We start from the raw sequence: 22142 nt of genomic DNA, 5'->3' as shown, positions 1-22142 counted from the left end.
GTTGTAATTGTCATTATTACAAATATATATAAAAATCGGACGATTAATCGGTATTGGCTTTTTTTGGTCCTCCAATAATCGGTATTGGTGTTGAAAAATCATAATCGGTCGACCTCTAGTCATTATGGCCAAACAGTTCTATTTTTGTTTCATCAGACCAGTGGACATTTCTCCAAAAAGTACGATCTTTGTCCCCATGTGCAGTTGCAAACCGTAGTCTTACTTTTTTATGGCGGTTTTGGAGCAGTGGCTTCTTCCTTGCTGAGCGACCTTTCAGGTTATGTTGATATAGGACTCGTTTTACTGTGAATATAGATCATTTTGTACCTGTTTCCTCCAGCATCTTCACAAGGTCCTTTGCTGTTCTGGGATTGATTTGCACTTTTCGCACCAAAGTATTTTAATCTCTAGGAGACAGAACGTGTTTTCTTCCTGAGTGGTATGACGGCTGCGTGGTCCCGTGTTGTTTATACTTGCATACTATTGCTTGTACAGATGAACGTGGTACCTTCAGGCATTTGGAAATTGCTCCCAAGGATGAACCAGACTTGTGGAGGTCTACAATTTTTTTCTGAGGTATTGGCTGATTTCTTTTGATATTCCCATGATGTCAAGCACAGAGGTACTGAGTTTGAAGGTAGGCCTTGAAATACATCCACAGGTACACCTCCAATTGACTCAAATTATGTCAATTAGCATATCATAAGCTTATAAAGCCATGACATAATTTTCTGTAATTTTCCAAGCTGTTTAAAGGCACAGTCAACTTAGTGAATGTAAACTTGACCCACTGGAATTGTGATACAGTGAATTATAAGTGAAATAATCTGTCTGTAAACAACTGTTGGAAAAATGACCTGTAATCCACAAAGTAGATGTCCTAAACGACTTGCCAAAACTATAGTTTGTTAACAAGAAAATTATGGAGTGGTTGAAAAACAAGTTTTAATGACTCCAAGCTAAGTGTATGTAAACTTCCGACTTCAACTGTATGTATTACAATTATACACTTCAACAGTGTTTACCAATCTTGGTCCTGGGACATCAATGGTTACACATTGTAACTAACAGACTAGAAACAGGGTTTAAACAGTTAAAGGCTGATTTGTAATTCATATATACAGAAAAACAGTACACTACACTTCCTATGCATCATGTAAATAGTCTCACACCGGTTCATCTCAAATCTAATGCCCTTCATCTGCATTGATCTGATGAACACAGGATAGGTGGAGTATTTCATTAAATGAGACTTAATTTCAACCAGTAGAGAATGTGAAATGCTTTATTGAAAAGCTCATTTATCCAAGTGTTATAAATACAAGTTCAATCTGTACTTCAATGCACATGTGTTGTGCATTATAAAAACAGAGGAAGAAAGAGGTGTAAAAGACAGAAAGGGAAAGAGGTAAGCACATAGGAGCAGGGAAGGCAGCACATGATTAATGAATCACAGTGCTACCTAAATATTCTCTCAGTTCATCACAATTACACAATAGTGTCTCTCGTCGGCCCAAAGGTTCTTAAAAGCAGGTGAGGTGGCGATGATGAGACTGGGGGTTGGCATCCTCTCACATCAAAACATATCTGCAGACGAGAGACAGATGGAGAGAGAGAGAGCATATTTAAGCCTCGTTTTTATTTTTTATTCTAACATCAATCAGGAGGTGAAATGCAAAACTGACCTATCTGTATTTCAATGTAAAGCATCTCTTTAATAATACTTCCTGTTGACCTGACCAAGTGACCTCTCAAATCTGATCATGCTGTGCCCCCTATGTAGCCAGTTCAGATGCAGGAGGGGTTCACCAACACAGCTGATATAACCTAGAGGATTTAGGGAGAAGGGGAGAGAGGGATGAAGTGAAGGAGAGAGACTGTTATTGAGAAAAGAAGGTAGTTAAAGCGAGAACCACTGCTCTTCATTGGGACCTCTTCATATGTAGACAGGCTTTCACAGCTCTCTGTATCTGAGGCCCGAAAACCTCACAAGAAACAGACTTCATTACAGTGAAATTATACCGTACTGAATATAATGTTACTATTATCTCCATCCTCACTTCTAGGGACAGGAAGTACACAAAAGTACCTGCCCTATCCAGAATAGTCTACTCTCTCACTTTGACAGTTGGGGCTGCTATCATATCACCCTCCAAGGCTGTTAGCTAGCTACCTACAAATGCATTTGGAGTTAGTTTTTTACAGTGATAAATACATCAAGATACCGAGCTAATATGATGTTAGGAAGCTGGTGATATTTAATTAACTTGGCTAGCTATCTATACAGTATATAACGTTGGCAAGATAGCTAACTAGCTAGTTAATTTAGCAGCTCATTTGTGTTAGCCTGCACAGTAGCTAGTTAGCTAATAATACATAGTTTAAAAAAAAAACATTTTTGTATTGTATTTACTTAGTTGAATAGGTTCTGCCAGCCATGTGGATAATTGGAAACAGGGCAGCAGTTTGTTAGTCACCAGAGCGTTTTAGAGGATATTACTATTGAACTATGTACCCCTTTAATAACCAGATCTTCATACAAACTTGCTGTGCTGAATTCTTGACGCACAATCAAACATGGCTGCCATTTGCTGCCAGCACGCCCACAAGCGAGTCCCAATGGGCGGCCTCAGCAGTTTACCACTATCTAGTGTACATGCAACGTTTAAGTTCACGTTAGCTACTTCTGTGGCTTGAGACTGCTAGCTAACAATAAACGGACCGGAGGGAGTATGTCAGACCCCCCTAAAAGAGGCTTAGCCCCCCCATCCATTAATGTCTAGTGATGTCCCTGGCTGGCGGTGATGTGATCAGCGGCTGTCTGTCAACCAATAGCCTACTATGCTGTGTTATTAGCTAGAGCTAGACAGTCTGAGTACACTACATCCTGAATAGACACGAACATGTGTGTCTGAAATGCACCTTTAACTTCAGTTGGAGCTGAAACCACGGACAGATATCTCGATTGAGGATAAAGTCAGTATTTAGCTAAGTTATTAGCTGTTTTGCTCACCAAAGACGTAACAAAGTGAAAATGTAAAGTTTCCATCAACCTCGCGCGCAATGTAGATCTCAAAGCCTCAGTTCCGGGAGAGTAGTGGGTGAAACCATTCACTTCAGGAAAAGGGGTGATATAATTAAGCGTTTCCTTTCATTATGTGTTACTGAATTGATAAAAATATTTGCTGCCATTGTAGTAAGGTTGATAATACGAGCGGTCTTCGGACTTACCATTTTTGTATTATTTTCTTTGAAAGAACAACTAGTGGGTTTTGAGTGGTTCTCCCCTATTTGGGAAGTTGGTCTGCCTGCTCCTCAGGCTGAGAGAGATATTCTGACAGCAGGTTCTAGTCCTCTTCCTCTGTATATAAAAACTTTAAAACTCTATAACACAATAGTGGTTTTGGAAAACTGGTTCATATATCCTAAAGTCAATGGCGAATGTGGTTATGTATATTTTTATTTTGCCGTTCATAAATTGAAGACCTATTTCAGCAAGTTAACCAGGTTTCTGCTTGTTTAGCTAGCCGTGTTAATGACGAGCTAACTAGCACCGTTGGTCACTGCACTACAATGTGTCACGCAGCTATTACCAGCAGGTGATTTACCAGCAGGTGACTTATTGAAATATTAACTTCATGTTTATTTTCTTACTACCTTGAAATGTTTATATAAAAAGGGTTGCACTTGTGCTCTGTATTTATGGATTAATATCACTTCACATTGAGGGCATGTGTCACTACTGTTGCTCCTTTCTAAATGATATCTTGTGTCCTACCTAACCATGTATCACTACTGTTGTTCCTATCTAAATGATATCTTGTGTCCTACCTAACCATGTATCACTACTGTTGCTCCTATCTAAATGATATCTTGTGTCCTACCTAACCAGTGAACGTGTGGCTGTGACCGTCCTGTCAGTGCCTGTCATCACTGTTTGATATATTTTACTGCAGATAAAAACTGAGTCAACCTGAAGTGTGGGTGTCCGTGTGCCTTTCTTCTGGGGGGCTGTGTGAAGTTGGTTACACCAGGTGCCTGTACTATATAAACACTGCTAATCCAACACTAGTGCTAGGTGCCTGTACTATATAAACACTGCTAATCCAACAATAGTGCTGGTGCCTGTACTATATAAACACTGCTAATCCAACAATAGTGCTAGGTGCCTGTACAATATAAACACTGCTAATCCAACAATAGTGCTGGTGCCTGTACTATATAAACACTGCTAATCCAACAATAGTGCTGGTGCCTGTACTATATAAACACTGCTAATCCAACAATAGTGCTAGGTGCCTGTACTACGTAAACACTGCTAATCCAACAATAGTGCTAGGTTCCTGTACTACAGGTGCCTGCACACTTAATTAAAGGGGAACTACTCTCAAAAACCTAAATTTCTTAGATTTTTCCCAAACCTCAATTGTCGTCTCCTGATGTGGTTTAAGCATTGTTATATACTTAGAACATACAATTATATTGTTTTTCTGTTTAAAACAGTCAGACTTTGAGAACAAAAACCTGAAGAAAAAAAAGAGACATTTTGAAACCTGTGAATTTCTGACTGTTTCTCTGTTTCAATAATAGTTATTCTATTATCCTACTGAACAGTACAGCTTGGGTTGGTCTACTATTATCCTACTGAACAGTACAGCTTGGGTTGGTCTACTATTATCCTACTGAACAGTACAGCTTGGGTTGGTCTACTATTATCCTACTGAACAGTACAGCTTGGGTTGGTCTACTATTATCCTACTGAACAGTACAGCTTGGGTTGGCCTGACTGTTAAAGACCAATATGGGATTCATCATTTGGGGTCATTGTCACGACCGTTGTTGAATGGACCAAGGCGCAGCGGGTTGAGTGCTCATCTTAACTTTTATTGTGAACACGACTAATAAACAAAACGAACAAACAGTCGTACCAAGAACAACCTCCCACAATTCCCAAAGCAAACATACTCCTAATTATAGGACCTTCAATCAGAGGCAACGATACACAGCTGCCTCCAATTGAAGGCCCCAATCCCAAATACCTAAACAGAATTAAACACCCTAGAACAGACATAGAACATTACAACATAGAACTAAACCAAACACCCCGGAATACATAAATCAAACGCCCCTCTACATAAACACACACTCAAAACCATATAAAACAAACACCCCCTGTCACGTCCTGACTAAACTAATTACAAATAACCCCTTTACTGGTCAGGACGTGACAGTAAAGGGAAAAAAAGCAGGCACCCTGCTTTTCACACAGGGTGCCTTTCCTTCACTGGGCCGTTTGGAAAATGTTTTGCTTAGAGTACTGTATACCCACTTCTCCAGGCACCACTACAACACTGACCTACACAACAGCTTTCAACATACCAGTATTTAGTTGTGAAACTTTCTAAAGAAATGCTTGTATATATATACAATATTAAAATACGTCAAATTATCCATTTATTTGTTTCTAAAGTGGTTGCAATGCTGTGAAAAACAGTACTGCACTACTGTGCTAAAATAATTCAAAGTTGAGCTTGTCTTTGCAGGGGGACTCTTATTTAGAAGAAAATAATCTGAGGTCGTGCGCCAGCATATTACCCTGCTGCTAGCAGAACGGTAATATAGGTTTTTAACCTAGAATATTTGTACGGTGTGCTGCGAGGTACAAACTGCAGAGATCTCTATATAGAGTGAGATCAAAAAGAGGTTATTTCCACAAGGGGCGACAAACGCCAGTTAATATTCCAGAATAGAGCACCACAGAATTTATAGGCTCCCTTTGCCAGGTGGTCAATGTGGAGATCCTCCGGCCTGGGCCAAAAGTATTTACTGCTTCCTGAACTGTGCAATCGTTCACTACTCCCCATGACGTGTACAAGCATTAGATTGGTGAAGGCGTAGGTTATAGCATGAGTTTCCATACTAATCAATTATTGTAAAATCATGTCCATGAAGGGAGGTGAGCAAGTGCACACTTTGGGAGGAAGGAGATGTTATTGGGGCACAGCCCAGGTATGCAGACGTTTCCCCAGCCACGCACCATTTCAACCAATATATCAAATGTTTTATGATGAGCCAATTTTACTTCAGGTGTTTCAGTGGTGGTCTGGAACAAAATCCTGCAAAGCCTGAATCCCTCCAGGGTTGGTGGGTGACTGTATCTCTCCAGGGTTGGTGGGTGACTTCTGGATCCTGACCAGACATGGAGTAGTTGGCTCTGCATTTACACTCACAGCAAACCCACCTATCACCACACACACACACACACACACACACACACACACACACACACACACACACACACACACACACACACACACACACACACACACACACACACACACACACACACACACACACACACACACACACACACACACACACACACCAGGACAACAATACATCAGTCTATGTGGAGGATAAATAACTACATTGATGTCTTCTCTTCTCTCTTTCTATTTATTTGTAGTTTCTCACTGTTTGAATTAGCAGGTGATATTATTAGCCCCTCATCTGTGTGTGTGAGAGAGAGAAAGACAAACAGAAAGAGAGAGACAGACGAGTCACCTACGCAAGCACGACCTAAAGCTCTGTTCACAAACACAAACAGACCCCACAGAGCCCCAGGACAGCAAACATATTATACCCAACCAAATCATGAGAAAACAAAAAGATAATTACTTGACATATTGGAAAGAATTAACAAAAAGAGCAAACTAGAATGTTATTTAGCCCTAAACAGAGAGTACACAGTGGCAGAATACCTGACCACTGTGACTGACCAAAACGCAAGTCTTGCTATTGAGAAAGGCCGCCGTAGGCAGACCTGAAATCAAAATGTATTAGTTACGAGCCCCTAACCAACAATGCAGTTAAAAGTAACAAGTAATTAAAGAGCAGCAGTAAAATAACAATAGCAAAACTATATACAGGTGGGTACCTGGCTGTCAAGAGAAGACAGGCTATGTGCATACAGCCCACAAACTGAGGTGGAAACTGAGATGCACTTCCTAACCTCCTGCCAAATGTATGACCAGTTAATTCATACTGTATGTTGTAGTCTGTCCAAGAGGGGAATCACACAAGACTGATCTCAGTTAATTCATACTGTATGTTGTAGTCTGTCCAAGAGGAGAATCACACAAGACTGATCTCAGTTAATTCATACTGTATGTTGTAGTCTGTCCAAGAGGGGAATCACACAAGACTGATCTCAGTTAATTCATACTGTATGTTGTAGTCTGTCCAAGAGGAGAATCACACAAGACTGATCTCAGTTAATTCATACTGTATGTTGTAGTCTGTCCAAGAGGGGAATCACACAAGACTGATCTCAGTTAATTCATACTGTATGTTGTAGTCTGCCCAAGAGGAGAATCACACAAGACTGATCTCAGTTAATTCATACTGTATGTTGTAGTCTGTCCAAGAGGGGAATCCCACAAGACTGATCTCAGTTAATTCATACTGTATGTTGTAGTCTGTCCAAGAGGGGAATCACACAAGACTGATCTCTGTTAATTCATACTGTATGTTGTAGTCTGTCCAAGAGGGGAATCACACAAGACTGATCTCAGTTAATTCATACTGTATGTTGTAGTCTGTCTAATAATTAAATCACACAAGACTGACAGCCTGTAATTTTATTAAAAGCATTCAGTTGATTACATGGCAGTTTAGAGAGAAACATCATAGCAATAATCTACATCATAATCAATAATCAATATCATAACATTTATAATCAATAACATCATATATATACTACTAACAACATCATAACAATAATCTACATCATAATCAATTATCAATATACTACTAACACAAATAATCTACATCATAATCAATATCATAAGGTAAACCCCAACAACAAACAAAAATGACTTGAGAAAAATGTTTCATAATACAAAGAATGACCAGATGATTATAATAATACATGGACGAATAATGGAAACACTTCAAGATAAAGAATCTAAGAGACACTAAATAAGATAAAGAATCTAAGAGACACTAAATAAGATAAAGAATCTAAGAGACACTAAATAAGATAAAGAATCTAAGAGACACTAAATAAGATAAAGAATCTAAGAGACACTAAATAAGATAAAGAATCTAAAGACACTAAATAAGATAAAGAATCTAAGAGACACTAAATAAGATAAAGAATCTAAGAGACACTAAATAAGATAAAGAATCTAAGAGATACTAAATAAGATAAAGAATCTAAGAGACACTAAATAAGATAAAGAATCTAAGACACTAAATAAGATAAAGAATCTAAGAGACACTAAATAAGATAAAGAATCTAAGAGACACTAAATAAGATAAAGAATCTAAGAGACACTAAATAAGATAAAGAATCTAAGAGACACTAAATAAGATAAAGAATCTAAGAGACACTAAATAAGATAAAGAATCTAAGAGACACTAAATAAGATAAAGAATCTAAGAGACACTAAATAAGATAAAGAATCTAAGAGACACTAAATAAGATAAAGAATCTAAGAGACACTAAATAAGATAAAGAATCTAAGACACTAAATAAGATAAAGAATCTAAGAGACACTAAATAAGATAAAGAATCTAAGAGATACTAAATAAGATAAAGAATCTAAGAGACACTAAATAAGATAAAGAATCTAAGACACTAAATAAGATAAAGAATCTAAGAGACACTAAATAAGATAAAGAATCTAAGACACTAAATAAGATAAAGAATCTAAGAGACACTAAATAAGATAAAGAATCTAAGAGACACTAAATAAGATAAAGAATCTAAGAGACACTAAATAAGATAAAGAATCTAAGACACTAAATAAGATAAAGAATCTAAGAGACACTAAATAAGATAAGAATCTAAGAGACACTAAATAAGATAAAGAATCTAAGAGACACTAAATAAGATAAAGAATCTAAGACACTAAATAAGATAAAGAATCTAAGAGACACTAAATAAGATAAAGAATCTAAGAGACACTAAATAAGATAAAGAATCTAAGAGATACTAAATAAGATAAAGAATCTAAGAGACACTAAATAAGATAAAGAATCTAAGAGATACTAAATAAGATAAAGAATCTAAGAGACACTAAATAAGATAAAGAATCTAAGACACTAAATAAGATAAAGAATCTAAGAGACACTAAATAAGATAAAGAATCTAAGACACTAAATAAGATAAAGAATCTAAGAGACACTAAATAAGATGAAGAATCTAAGAGACACTAAATAAGATGAAGAATCTAAGAGACACTAAATAAGATAAAGAATCTAAGAGACACTAAATAAGATAAAGAATCTAAGAGACACTAAATAAGATAAAGAATCTAAGAGACACTAAATAAGATAAAGAATCTAAGAGACACTAAATAAGATAAAGAATCTAAGAGACACTAAATAAGATAAAGAATCTAAGAGACACTAAATAAGATAAAGAATCTAAGACACTAAATAAGATAAAAACATGAAGACAAAAGCAAAAAGCAATACATTCTGAAACACAAAACAGACGTAATTGAGGTACTCTCTTAAAATAATCAAAACCCCATGTTACCCAGAACCCCATGTTACCCAGAACCCCATGTTACCCAGAACCCCATGTCACCAAAACCCCATGTTACCAAAACCCCATGTTACCAAAACCCCATGTTACCCAGAACCCCATGTTACCCAGAACCCCATGTTACCGAAACCCCATGTTACCTAGAACCCCATGTTACCCAGAACCCCATGTTACCAAAACCCCATGTTACCAAAACCCCATGTTACCAAAACCCCATGTTACCCTAAACCCCATGTTACCCTAAACCCCATATTATCCCAAACCCCATATTATCCCAAACCAATGTTATCCAGAACCCCATGTTACCCAGAACCTCATGTTACCCAGAACCTCATGTTACCCAGAACCTCATGTTACCCAAAGGCCACGTTACCCTCGTGGTAAACATCTAACTTAAAAAAGTTAATGGTGGTTGCAGTCACTCCTTTTAGATTTCTTCCAAGGTTCTTTAAAGATAAATTAATTCTGAACTTGTTATTAAAATTAGAACCACTTCAGGTTTGTCACCACATTTTAAACACCAGTCCACTGCTGACCATCCATTTAAAACACAAAACTGACCTAAGATCAGCATGTAGGGTCAGCTTCATTCTACTCCTACTCCGTCCCCTGGGCTGCTCTCTCCTCTCCCGGTCCAGCTTCAGCTCTGGAGCTCAGAGAGACCATCTCCATGGCATTGACATAAAGATCCATGCTGCTCACCCTGTTCACTCTCTTCTGCCTCCTGGTGGGCTAGGGAGACACAGCACCAACAGTCAGACATTTACTCTCTAGTATCTCCATTCTCTCTCCCTCCCTCTACCCCTCACCCTCTCCCTCTAGTTTAAATGACCTGTAACGTCTGAGTAAATGTCTTTACCTTGTAGTACAGGTATAAGGTGGTGATGGCTGTCAGTAGGATCAGCAGCACTACAACGTGTCTGATGATGAAGGCTGGCAGAGGAGAGGCTGCAAACAGAAACACCTTTGATGAGGGGACTGATCATCATCACATAGATCTGTGGGAAATCTGTCAATGACAAAGTTATAAGTCTGGTTCATGTTCAGTTACCTGTGATGGTGAGGGAGAGGAGCTCACTCTCAGAGGAGAAGTTATGAGAGAAAACATAATTTTCATAAACACATCTGTAGTTCCCTTGGTGGGAGTCATCTGCAGCAGGGAAGAGGAAGGCAGCAGAGTGATTGACAGCTGGATGGGTCTGGGTTCTGTTGGAGCCGGTGAACGTGAGGAGGAAGGAGCCTCCTGGGTACTGTGGCTGAGTGGAGCAGGTGATGGTGAAGCTGTAGCCCCTGAACATCTCGGGCCCCTGGTGGCCCCTGGAGACCCCTCCCATTGAGTCAGTCAGGGAGATATCAGGCTGGACCAGGAGATCTGTAACAATAAAAGAGAACAAGAAACACCTCTTCAACTAGTTTCCTATAGATATGACAATAACATCAGCATGTAACAGTGCTGGCCACCCTCCCTCACAGGGCAACATGAGTAGTGGGCCTACAGTCACTGAGACAACATATGTTGATATCAGGCTTAAGCAGGACATCTGGAACAAGAGGAGAGAAAAAGAAAACGTAGCTCCTCAACTACTTTCCTCATTTAGATATGACAATAACATGACATGTGACAGTGGTAGTGAGTAGAGACGTTCACTGAGATAACACTCACATACAAAAGCATTCTGGGATATTTAAGTTGTATTTGATTCCTACTTGACTGAGTGATCTATTTAGTAAAGCAGACTGACAAGCTAAACAGTCATCATGAGAGGTGCAGAGGAAGTTGTATGAATGAAGGAAATCAGTTGAATATAATTATAATATGTTGATATTTCCTGAGCAGATAACTATGAGTCCAGGAAGGAGATATAATACATGGACTAAAGTATGTGGATCTCAGCAGTGAGTTTTACAACAGAGGATCATTTTTACGGCCTTCGTGGTTCAGCACTTAGTGGTCAGTTCTGTGAGCTTGTGTTGTTGTAACGCCCTGGCCATAGAGAGGGGTTTTTGTTCTTTATTTTGGTTAGGCCAGGGTGTTACATTGGGAGGGCGTTCTATGTGCATTTTTCTATGTTGGTTTGTTTCATTGATTTTGGCCATGTGGCTTCCAATCAGGCACAGCTGTAGAGTGTTGTTGCTGATTGGGAGTCACACATAAGTGCCTGTTTTTTCTGTTGGGGTTTTTTGGGTAATTGTTTCTGTTTAGAGTAATTTCCAACAGCACTGTTCTACTGTCGTGTATTTGTTATTTTTTGTAGTGTTCTCTTCGTTGTAATTAAAATTCAAGATGAACACTAACTCCGCTGCACCTTGGTCAACTCTCTCTCCCGACAGCCGTTACAGTTGTCTACCACTTCGCGGCTGAGCTGTTGTTGCTCCTGGACTTGCCACGTTGAAAGTATCTGAGATCTTCAGTAAGGCCATTCTACTGCCAATGTTTGTCTATGGAGATTGCATGGCTGTTTGCTTGATTTTATACACCTGTCAGCAATGGGTGTGGCTGAAATAGCCGAATCCACTAAAGCCCACTTATTTTTGGTCACATAGTGTATCTTATTACCTGAACAGATCACTGAGTCCAGGACAGATATCATATCTTCTCCCACACTCCCTCAGTGCAGTCTCAGACCCATAACAGAGAACTCTAAACACTCTAGTGGTGTTTCCAGGTAGAACTGAGACAGTGGAGCCACAACCCAGCTGTCTACACACTACTGCAGCTGATGCAACCTTTTATACAAATCTTAACCTTGTGTTGTTTTTCATGAACATCCAAGAGGATGGACTTTGCTATAAAATGCTGTGGCTCAAGTCCATTCATTGGGCTTCTCAACGAATCACCTACGGGTGGGTCGTCGACAAGCTTCATTAATTAATTCAGTAATGAATGGATGTTGTAAGTTGCGAATAAAGTAATATCCTGACTGGTGATTGGTCTCTTCTCATTACTGAATATAATTTACACCACAACATTCAATCAGTTTTGGTGATGACACTGTCAAGGACTAAACACAAATATGTTGGATAAAAGATTGTAGTTTGCTATGTTTGATACTGTAAGAGGTAGAAATGGGTTCTTAGTCACTCAGGATAGGGTTGGAATAATGCAGGCAGGAGACAGGAATAAGTTCACTTCACTTTATAGAAAATAAACAGCTGGACATCCATCAGGCAGCTTCACTTCAGTACCATCTGAACTACAATGATCTGCCCATGAACATCTCCCATAAACCAATATGACAAACACAAATATAATGTTTAAATACATCTGACATCTCTCCCTCTATTTAAATGAAATAAAAAAATACATAAAACATGATACACGGTAATATTGTAAAATGTATAAATAAATCTGTCAATATGACCAGTCTCTTACCTGAACAGGTCACATGATGATAATATCCACCAATACAGACACCAGGTCTTACTTCTATGATGTCACACTGTCTAATAGAAGACTCATTTCCATAGCAACTACTAAATAGTCTGACTCCTCTTCTTCCATCTTCAACCAGAGGTCCTCTAGATTCAGATACAGGGTTTCCACAGTCCAGCTCTCTACACACAACCTTAACCTCTCTCATGCTCCACCACCTAGTACATAGACCTGACCACTCTCCTTCATTGAAGACTTCCACTGTCCCAGAACAGGAAGTGGTCCCATTCACCAGTCTGACTGAGAGTTCAGCTGTAAACAGCAGAGAGGAAAACACAGTGGTGAGGACAGATGATGACAGTGATTCTGTTATTCTAACAGCAGTAGTGCTTTGTGGTTGACAAGTATTAGTAGTTCCATAAAACAGTACTTGTTATTGGGTTTAGAATGGTTTGTATGGACACATGCATTTCTCCATGTGGGATAATAAAGTTGACTAATATTGAACTGCTATAATCACTGAAGATTTATACTCTACCTACCTGGTGGACTGACGCTTTGAGCCTGGAGATCTGAGGAGAAAGAGAGAGACAGAGGAGAAAGAGAGAGAAAGAGATAGAGAGAAACAGAGAGAAACAAAGGAGAAAGGGAGGAGTCAGAGGAAGAGAGGGACTGTCACGTTCGTCGACTGGAGTGGACCAAAACGCAGCGGGAATGTGTATACTCATCTTCTTTTTTATTAGAAGAAATGTGAACACTAAACAAAATAACAAACACCGACGAAAACCTGTCCTGTCAGGTGCAACAAACACAAAACAGGAAACAACTACCCACAAATCCCATGGAAAAAAATACCCCTATAAATAGGACCTTAAATTAGAAGCAATGAGGAGCAGCTGCTTCCAATTGAAGGTCAACCCAATTAACTAAACATAGAAATAGACAAGCTAGACTAAACATAGAAATATACTAACATAGAACATTACCCCAAAAATCCTGAAACACACTAAACATACACCCCCTGCCACTCCCTGACCAAACTACAACACCAAATAACCCCCTTTACTGGTCAGGACGTGACAGAGACAGAGGTTAAATGAACATCAACATGACCTTTCATGATGTGATGGGAAAGACAGGCTTATCGTTGGTATGGTGCAACAACACCCATGTGTACATACACTATATATACAAAAGTATGTGGACACCCCTTCAAATTAGTGGATTCTATTTCAGCCACAGCCCTTCCTGACAGATGTATAAATCAAGCACTCAGCCATGCAATCTCCATAGACAAACATTGGCAGTAGAATGGCCTTAATGAAGAGTTCAGTGACTTTCAACGTGGCACAGTGATAGGATGCCACATTTCCAAGTCAGATGGTCAAATGTCTGCCCTGCTAGAGCTGCCCAGGTCAACTGTAAATGCTGTTATTGTGAAGAGGAGACGTCTAGGAGCAACATAGAGCATAAAAATCGTCTCACTACCAATTTCCAAACGGCCTCTGGATTCAACGTCAGCACGTGAACTGTTCGTTGAGAGCTTCATGAAATGGATTTCTATAGCCAAGCAGCCACACACAAGCCTAAGTTCACCATGCACAACGCTAAGGGTCATCTGGAGAGATGTAAAGCTCGCCTCCATTGGACTCTGGAGAAAACACGTTCTCTGGAGTGATGAAAACACGTTCTCTGGAGCGATGAAAACACGTTCTCTGGAGCGATGAAAACACATTGTCTGGAGCGATGAAAACACGTTCTCTGGAGCGATGAAAACACGTTCTCTGGAGCGATGAAAACACGTTGTTTGGAGCGATGAAAACACGTTCTCTGGAGCGATGAAAACACGTTCTCTGGAGCGATGAAAACACGTTCTCTGGAACGATGAAAACACGTTCTCTGGAGCGATGAAAACACGTTCTCTGGAGCGATGAAAACACGTTCTCTGGAGCGATGAAAACACATTGTCTGGAGCGATGAAAACACGTTCTCTGGAGCGATGAAAACACGTTCTCTAGAGCGATGAAAACACGTTCTCTGGAGCGATGAAAACACATTGTCTGGAGCGATGAAAACACGTTCTCTGGAGCGATGAAAACACGTTCTCTGGAGCAATGAAAACACGTTCTCTGGAGCGATGAAAACACGTTCTCTGGAGCGATGAAAACACGTTCTCTGGAGCGATGAAAACACGTTCTCTGGAACGATGAAAACACGTTCTCTGGAGCGATGAAAACACGTTCTCTGGAGCGATGAAAACACGTTCTCTGGAGCGATGAAAACACATTGTCTGGAGCGATGAAAACACGTTCTCTGGAGCGATGAAAACACGTTCTCTGGAGCGATGAAAACACGTTCTCTGGAGCGATGAAAACACATTTTCTGGAGCGATGAAAACATGTTCTCTGGAGCGATGAAAACACGTTCTCTGGAGCGATGAAAACACGTTGTCTGGAGCAATGAAAACATGTTCTCTGGAGCAATGAAAACATGTTTTCTTGAGCGATGAATCATGCTTCACCATCTGGAAGACCAAGGAAAAATCTGGGTTTGGCGAATGCCAGGAGAACGCTACCTGCCACAATGCGTAGAGCCAACTGTAAAGTTTGGTGGAGGAGGAATAATGGTCTAGGGCTTAACCTCTTACATCTAGACGTTCCGCTAGCGGAACACCTGCTCCAATATCCAATGATGGGCGTGGCGCGAAATACAAATTCCTCGAAAATCCGAAAACTTCAATTTTTCAAACATATGACTATTTTACAGCATTTTAAAGACAAGACTCTCCTTTATCTAACCACACTGTCCGATTTCAAAAAGGCTTTACAACGAAAGCAAAACATTAGATTATGTCAGCAGAGTACCCAGACAGAAATAATCAGACACCCATTTTTTAAGCTAGCATATAATGTCAAAAAACCAAAACCACAGCTAAATGCAGCACTAACCTTTGATGATCTTCATCAGATGACAGTCCTAGGACATTATGTTATACAATACATGCATGTTTTGTTCAATCAAGTTCATATTTATATCAAAAAACAGCTTTTTACATTAGCATGTGACGTTCAGAACTAGCATACCCCCCGCAAACTTCCGGCGAATTCACTAACAATTTACTAAATTACTCACGATAAACGTTCACAAAAAGCATAACAATTATTTTAAGAATTATAGATACAGAACTCCTCTATGCACTCGATATGTCCGATTTTAAAATAGCTTTTTGGTGAAAGCACATTTTGCAATATTCTAAGTACATAGCCCAGCCATCACGGGCTAGCTATTTAGACACCCGGCAAGTTTAGCACTCACCAATATCAGATTTACTATTACAAAAGTTTGATTACCTTTTGTTGTCTTCGTCAGAATGCACTCCCAGGACTGCTACTTCAATAACAAATGTTGGTATGGTCCAAAATAATCCATCGTTATATCTGAATAGCGGCGTTTTGTTCGTGCGTTCCAGAAACTATCCGAAATGGTAAATCAGGGTCGCGCGCATGGCGCAATTCGTGACAAAAAAAATCTAAATATTCCATTACCGTACTTCGAAGCATGTCAACCGCTGTTTAAAATCCATTTTTATGCCATTTTTCTCGTAAAAAAGCGATAATATTCCGACCGGGAATGTCCATTTAGCTAAACAGAGGAAAGAAAACAAAGCTTTCGGTCGACGCGGGCACGAACCTGAGTCTCACAGTACTGTAACCAGCCACTACCCAAACGCGCTACTTTGTTTCAGCCAGAGCCTGCAAAGCCACGATTCAGCATTTTGCCGCCTTCTGAGAGCCTATGGCAGCCGTAGGAAGTGTCACGGTACAGCTAAGATCCTCACTCTTCAATAAACAGAGACAAGAAGAATGACACCTTGTCAGACAGGCCACTTCCTGCATGAAATCTTCTCAGGTTTTTGCCTGCCATATGAGTTCTGTTATACTCACAGACACCATTCAAACAGTTTTAGAATCTTTAGGGTGTTTTCTATCCAAAGCCAATAATTATATGCATATTCTAGTTACTGGGCAGGAGTAGTAACCAGATTAAATCGGGTAAGTTTTTTATCCAGCCGTGTCAATACTGCCCCCTAGCCCTAACAGGTTAACCTCTTACATCTAGACGTTCCGCTAGCGGAACACCTGCTCCAATATCCAATGATAGGCGTGGCGCGAATTACAAATTCCTCAAAAATACAAAAACTTCAATTTTTCAAACATATGACTATTTCACAGCATTTTAAAGACAAGACTATCCTTTATCTAACCACACTGTCCGATTTCAAAAAGGCTTTACAGCGAAAGCAAAACATTAGATTATGTCAGCAGAGTACCAAGCCAGAAATAATCAGACACCCATTTTTCAAGCTAGCATATAATGTCACAAAAACCCAGAAGACAGCTAAATGCAGCACTAACCTTTGATGATCTTCATCAGATGACACACCTAGGACATTATGTTATACAATACATGCATGTTTTGTTCAATCAAGTTCATATTTATATCAAAAAACTGCTTTTTACATTAGCATGTGACGTTCAGAACTGTTAGGGCTAGGGGGCAGTATTGACACGGCTGGATAAAAAACATACCCGATTTAATCTGGTTACCACTCCTACCCAGTAACTAGAATATGCATATACTTATTACATATGGATAGAAAACACCCTAAATTTTCTAAAACTGTTTGAATGGTGTCTGTGAGTATAACAGAACTCAAATGGCAGGTCAAAACCTGAGAGATTCCTTTACAGGAAGTGGCCTGTCTGACCATTTCTTGAACTTGTTTTCCATCTCTATCATTTACTAAGAATCTCTGCTCTAACGTGACACTTCCCACGTCTTCCATAGGCTCTCAGAGCCCGGGAAAAAACAGAATGTCGTCATTCCAGCCCCAGGCTGAAACACATTATCGCCTTTCTCAAGTGGCCGATCAAGGGACACTGGCTTATGCGCGTGACCCCGACCGCCCCCGCCTTTGGGATTTTTTCCTCTGTTTGCCGAAAAGGAGATTCCCTGTCGGAATATTATCGCTTTTCTACAAGAAAAATGTCGTAAAAATTGATTTTAAACAGCGGTTGACATGCTTCGAAGTACGGTAATGGAATACTTAGAATTTTATTGTCACGAATTGCGCCATGCGCGCGACACTTCTTTACTATTTCGGATAGTGTCTGGAACGCACGAACAAAACGCCGCTATTCGGATATAACGATGGATTATTTTGGACCAAACCAACATTTGTTATTGAAGTAGCAGTCCTGGGTGTGTATTCTGACGAAGACAACAAAAGGTAATCAAACTTTTATAATAGTAAATATGATTATGGTGAGTGCTAAACTTGCCGGGTGTCTAAATAGCGAGCCCGTGATGCCTGGGCTATGTACTTAGAATATTGCAAAATGTGCTTTCACCAAAAAGCTATTTTAAAATCGGACATATCGAGTGCATAGAGGAGGTCTGTATCTATAATTCTTAAAATAATTGTTATGCTTTTTGTGAACGTTTATCGTGAGTAATTTAGTAAAATGTTAGCGAATTCCCCGGAAGTTTGCGGGGGGTATGCTAGTTCTGAACGTCACATGCTAATGTAAAAAGCTGGTTTTTGATATAAATATAAACTTGATTGAACAAAACATGCATGTATTGTATAACATAATGTCCTAGGGTTGTCATCTGATGAAGATCATCAAAGGTGAGTGCTGCATTTAGCTGTCTTCTGGGTTTTGGTGACATTATATGCTGGCTTGAAAAATGGGTGTCTGATTATTTCTGGCTTGGTACTCTGCTGACATAATCTAATGTTTTGCTTTCGTTGTAAAGCCTTTTTGAAATCGGACAGTGTGGTTAGATTAACGAGAGTCTTGTCTTTAAATTGCTGTAAAATAGTCATATGTTTGAGAAATTGAAGTAATAGGATTTTTAAGGTTTTGAAAATCGCGCCACAGGATAGCAGTGGCTGTTACGTAGGTGGAACGAATTCGTCCCGCCTAGCCTAGAGAGGTTAACTGACATTAGTGCCTGTCCCCAGATGGACAGTTACGCTACAATAAAGTACATTTACAGGTGATCATATAATTGTCCTGCTTTGAGACAGATTTTTACTGTCTGCTTCCAGTTGCATGTTCTTTTACTAGTCCTGCAAATGGTAATATATCAAAACATATCTCAGTAACTGTCACAAGTGGATATCAGTATAACAGCATCCTACCTGTACACCAGAACAGGATCATCAATATCACTGCAGGTATCATATCTGTCTCTAACTGGGGTTCCACTGAGCGAAACCGGTCTACTGTCATGAAGAGAGGACTGAAGAGTGAGAAATACTGCTAGGCTATATGACTTCTAACTCATTACTTCCTTACTTCAATGATGTGGCAAACTGCTAAGCAAATCAGATCAGTTAAACCCACCTACCTACAGGAAACATTGACATTAGAAAAACTCCACAGGAAACTGCTGACAGAGCAGCAGTTACACATAGTGTGTCCTATAATATCTTACCTAATTGTCAGTGCTTGACTTGGGAAAGTCACCTCTAACTTTCTGTGGTGTAGAAGCTAGAGGTCTGTTACCCAAGTCAACTCAATAGGTGTGGTAGTAAATTACAAATTAGACATGCTATTATGTTTTTTTACTTAAATAATTGTTTGTTGTTAAATGCTAGTGTTTTTTCACTGATACAAACTTGTCTTGTGTGACTTAGTGATAAGTCTGGGCGTACAGCCAAGAGCTGTTTTGGTGTGACCGCAGTGTGTGACACATCCTGTTTTTCACAATCTGCAGGAACTCAGCTGTGTGGAAACATGCAGAACGGATCAGAGAATAGTGTGAGCTGTGGTAACTAGACGGCTGAGCCCTGGTGCTGTCAACGTCAGCTATCTTCATCTGCACAGACAAGTTAGTCACATTTTACACACTATGTTCCTCACCCTCTCTCTCCCTCCTCCCCTGTCTCATTCTACCAACCCAGTCTGTCAATAAATCCTATCTCTCCCTCGCATCTCTCTCTCCCTCCTCCCCTGTCTCCTTCTACCAACCCAGTCTGTCATTGAGTTAGTCCTATCTCTCTCTCCCTACTGAGTACTTGTAAGGGTGCGTGATGGTGACAGGGAAGTCAGGCGCAGGAGATCGAACTTGGTATAAAACGGAGCAGTTTAACCTCTCTCGGGAAGGTGGGACGAAATCATCCCACCCTATTCAACAGCCAGTGAGAAATCAGAGCGCGAAATTTAAAACCACAAAATGTCATAATTCAAAGTTCTCAAACATAGGACTATTTTACACCGTTTTCTAGATACACTTCTCCTGAATCGAACCACGTTGTCCGATTTCCAAACGGCTTTACAGCGAAAGCAAAACATTACATTATGTTAGGATATCACCACAGCAACAGAGTAACAAAACAGCAATTTTCTTAGAGTTTTCAAAGCAACGGTAGCCGTCCAAAAGCAGAAAACCAGCTAAAATGAAGCACTAACCTTTGACAATCTTCATCAGATGACACTCCTAGGACATCATGTTACACAATACATGCATTTTTTGTTCTATCAAGTTCATATTTATATCCAAAAACAGCATTTTACAGTGGCGCGTGAAGTTCAGAAAATATTTAGCCTCCAAAACTGCAGGTGAATCAGAGCTACAATTTACAAAAATACAACTCAAAAACCTTAATAAAATATTAAACTGTCATTCAAAGAATTATAAATTAACATCTCGTGAATGCAACCGCATTGACAGATTTCAAAATAACTTTACTGGGAAATCACACTTTGCAATAATCTGAGTACTGTGGTCAGAAAAATACACTAGGCGATACAGATAGCCACCATGTTGGAGTCATCTAAATTCATAAATAGTATTAGAAATATTCACTTACCTTTGATGATCTTCATCAGAAGGCACTTCCAGGAATCCCAGGTGCTCAACAAATGTTGTTTTGTTCGATAAAATCCATAATTTACGTGCAAATAGCTCGTTGTTCGCGCGTTCAGGTCAGCTACTCAAAATGTCGGAAGCGCGCCGAAAATGTGACCATGAAAGTTTAAAAAAAATGTATTCACGTTCGTTCAAACATGTCAAACGTTGTAAAACATCAATCTTTAGGGCCTTTAGAACGTGATGATTCAGTAATATTTCAACCGGACAGTTTCTGTGTCTTGAAAAAAGTTTTTGAAACGGAGCATCCTCTCTCGTGAATGCGCCCCAATGAAGTGATGTCATTCCCTGGTCTACAAGTTCCATGCCTTCTCATTCGGCCTCTGTTCATCGTAGATGCTTCAAACAACTTCCTAAAGGTTGTTGACATCTAGTGGAAGCCTTAGGACGTGCAAAATGAACCCTAACTCACCGTGTGTTCGAATGGCAATGACTTGAAAGGACTACAAGCACCAGAAATCTCACATCCTGCTTGGATTTTTCTCAGTTTTCTGCCTGCCATATGAGTTCTGTTATACTCACAGACATCATTCAAACAGTTTTAGAAACTTCAGAGTGTTTTCTATCCAACTCTACTAATAATATGCATATTTCAGTTCCTGGGCCCGAGTAGTAGGCCGTTTAATTTGGGTATGTTTTTCATCCGGCCGTGAAAATACTGCCCACTACCCTAGAGAAGTTAATAAGTGCTCAAGAACTCCGAAAACCAAAATATACAAAATAATTCATGTTGGTACAAAACCCGTCGCACACCAGAACATATCTTGCACATTGCTTACAAACAAACAATCACCGACAAGAACAATGAGGGGGAACAGATGGTTAAATACACAACATGTAATGAATGGGATTGGAACCAAGTGTGATACAAGACAAGACAAAGCCAAAGGAAAATTAACCTGTTATGGCTAGGGGGCAGTATTTTCACAGCCGGATAAAAAACGTACCCGATTTAATCTGATTATTACTCCTGCCCAGAAACTAGAATATGTATACAATTATTAGCTTTGGATAGAAAACACTCCAAAGTCTCTAAAACTGTTTGAATGGTGTCTGTGAGTATAACAGAACTCATTTGGCAGGCCAAAACCTGAGAAGATTCCATGCAGGAAGTGCCCTGTCTGACAATTTCTTGCCCTTCTTGATTATCTCTATCCATTACAGGGGATCTCTGCTGGTACGTGACACTTCCTACGGCTCCCATGGGCTCTCAGAAGACGGCAAAAAGCTGAATCGTAGCTTTGCAGGCCCTGGCTGAAAAAAAGTAGCGCG

At 39.7% G+C, this 22142-nt stretch overlaps 1 protein-coding gene and 1 long non-coding RNA gene across 2 annotated transcripts; both read right to left on the bottom strand.

The window, feature by feature from the left end:
* Nucleotides 1–1267: 1267 nt before the first annotated feature.
* On the bottom strand, nt 1268–3110 carry LOC145881540 (uncharacterized). Its single transcript, XR_014393099.1, has 3 exons — nt 3014–3110; nt 1686–1827; nt 1268–1587 (listed from the first exon to the last, which is right to left on the bottom strand). It is a non-coding gene; the product is annotated as an uncharacterized LOC145881540 (long non-coding RNA).
* A 7321-nt stretch (nt 3111–10431) lies between these two features.
* On the bottom strand, nt 10432–19273 carry LOC106592459 (scavenger receptor cysteine-rich domain-containing protein DMBT1-like). Its single transcript, XM_082978625.1, has 4 exons — nt 19138–19273; nt 13472–13501; nt 12930–13241; nt 10432–10928 (listed from the first exon to the last, which is right to left on the bottom strand). Exons 1-4 carry the CDS (start codon nt 19226–19228, stop codon nt 10600–10602), a joined length of 762 nt encoding a protein of 253 aa, XP_082834751.1. The 5' UTR covers nt 19229–19273; the 3' UTR covers nt 10432–10599.
* Between the last annotated feature and the right edge of the window lie 2869 nt (nt 19274–22142).

This window comes from Salmo salar, chromosome 08, assembly GCF_965601325.2.
Source record: "Salmo salar chromosome 08, fSalSal1, whole genome shotgun sequence".
Classification (NCBI taxonomy): Eukaryota; Metazoa; Chordata; class Actinopteri; order Salmoniformes; family Salmonidae; genus Salmo; species Salmo salar.
Note: the sequence above shows the minus strand (reverse complement) of the source record. Positions and strands in the feature narration are given on the sequence as shown.

Coding starts and splice junctions, on each gene's coding strand:
- LOC106592459 (XM_082978625.1), bottom strand. CDS start 19,228: ATGACAGTAGACCGGTTTCGCTCAGTGGAACCCCAGTTAGAGACAGAT. Junction 13,502..19,137: donor GATCCTGTTCTGGTGTACAG/GTAGGATGCTGT, acceptor CTTTCTCCTCAG/ATCTCCAGGCTCAAAGCGTC. Junction 10,929..12,929: donor TCATCATGTGACCTGTTCAG/GTAAGAGACTGG, acceptor TTATTGTTACAG/ATCTCCTGGTCCAGCCTGAT.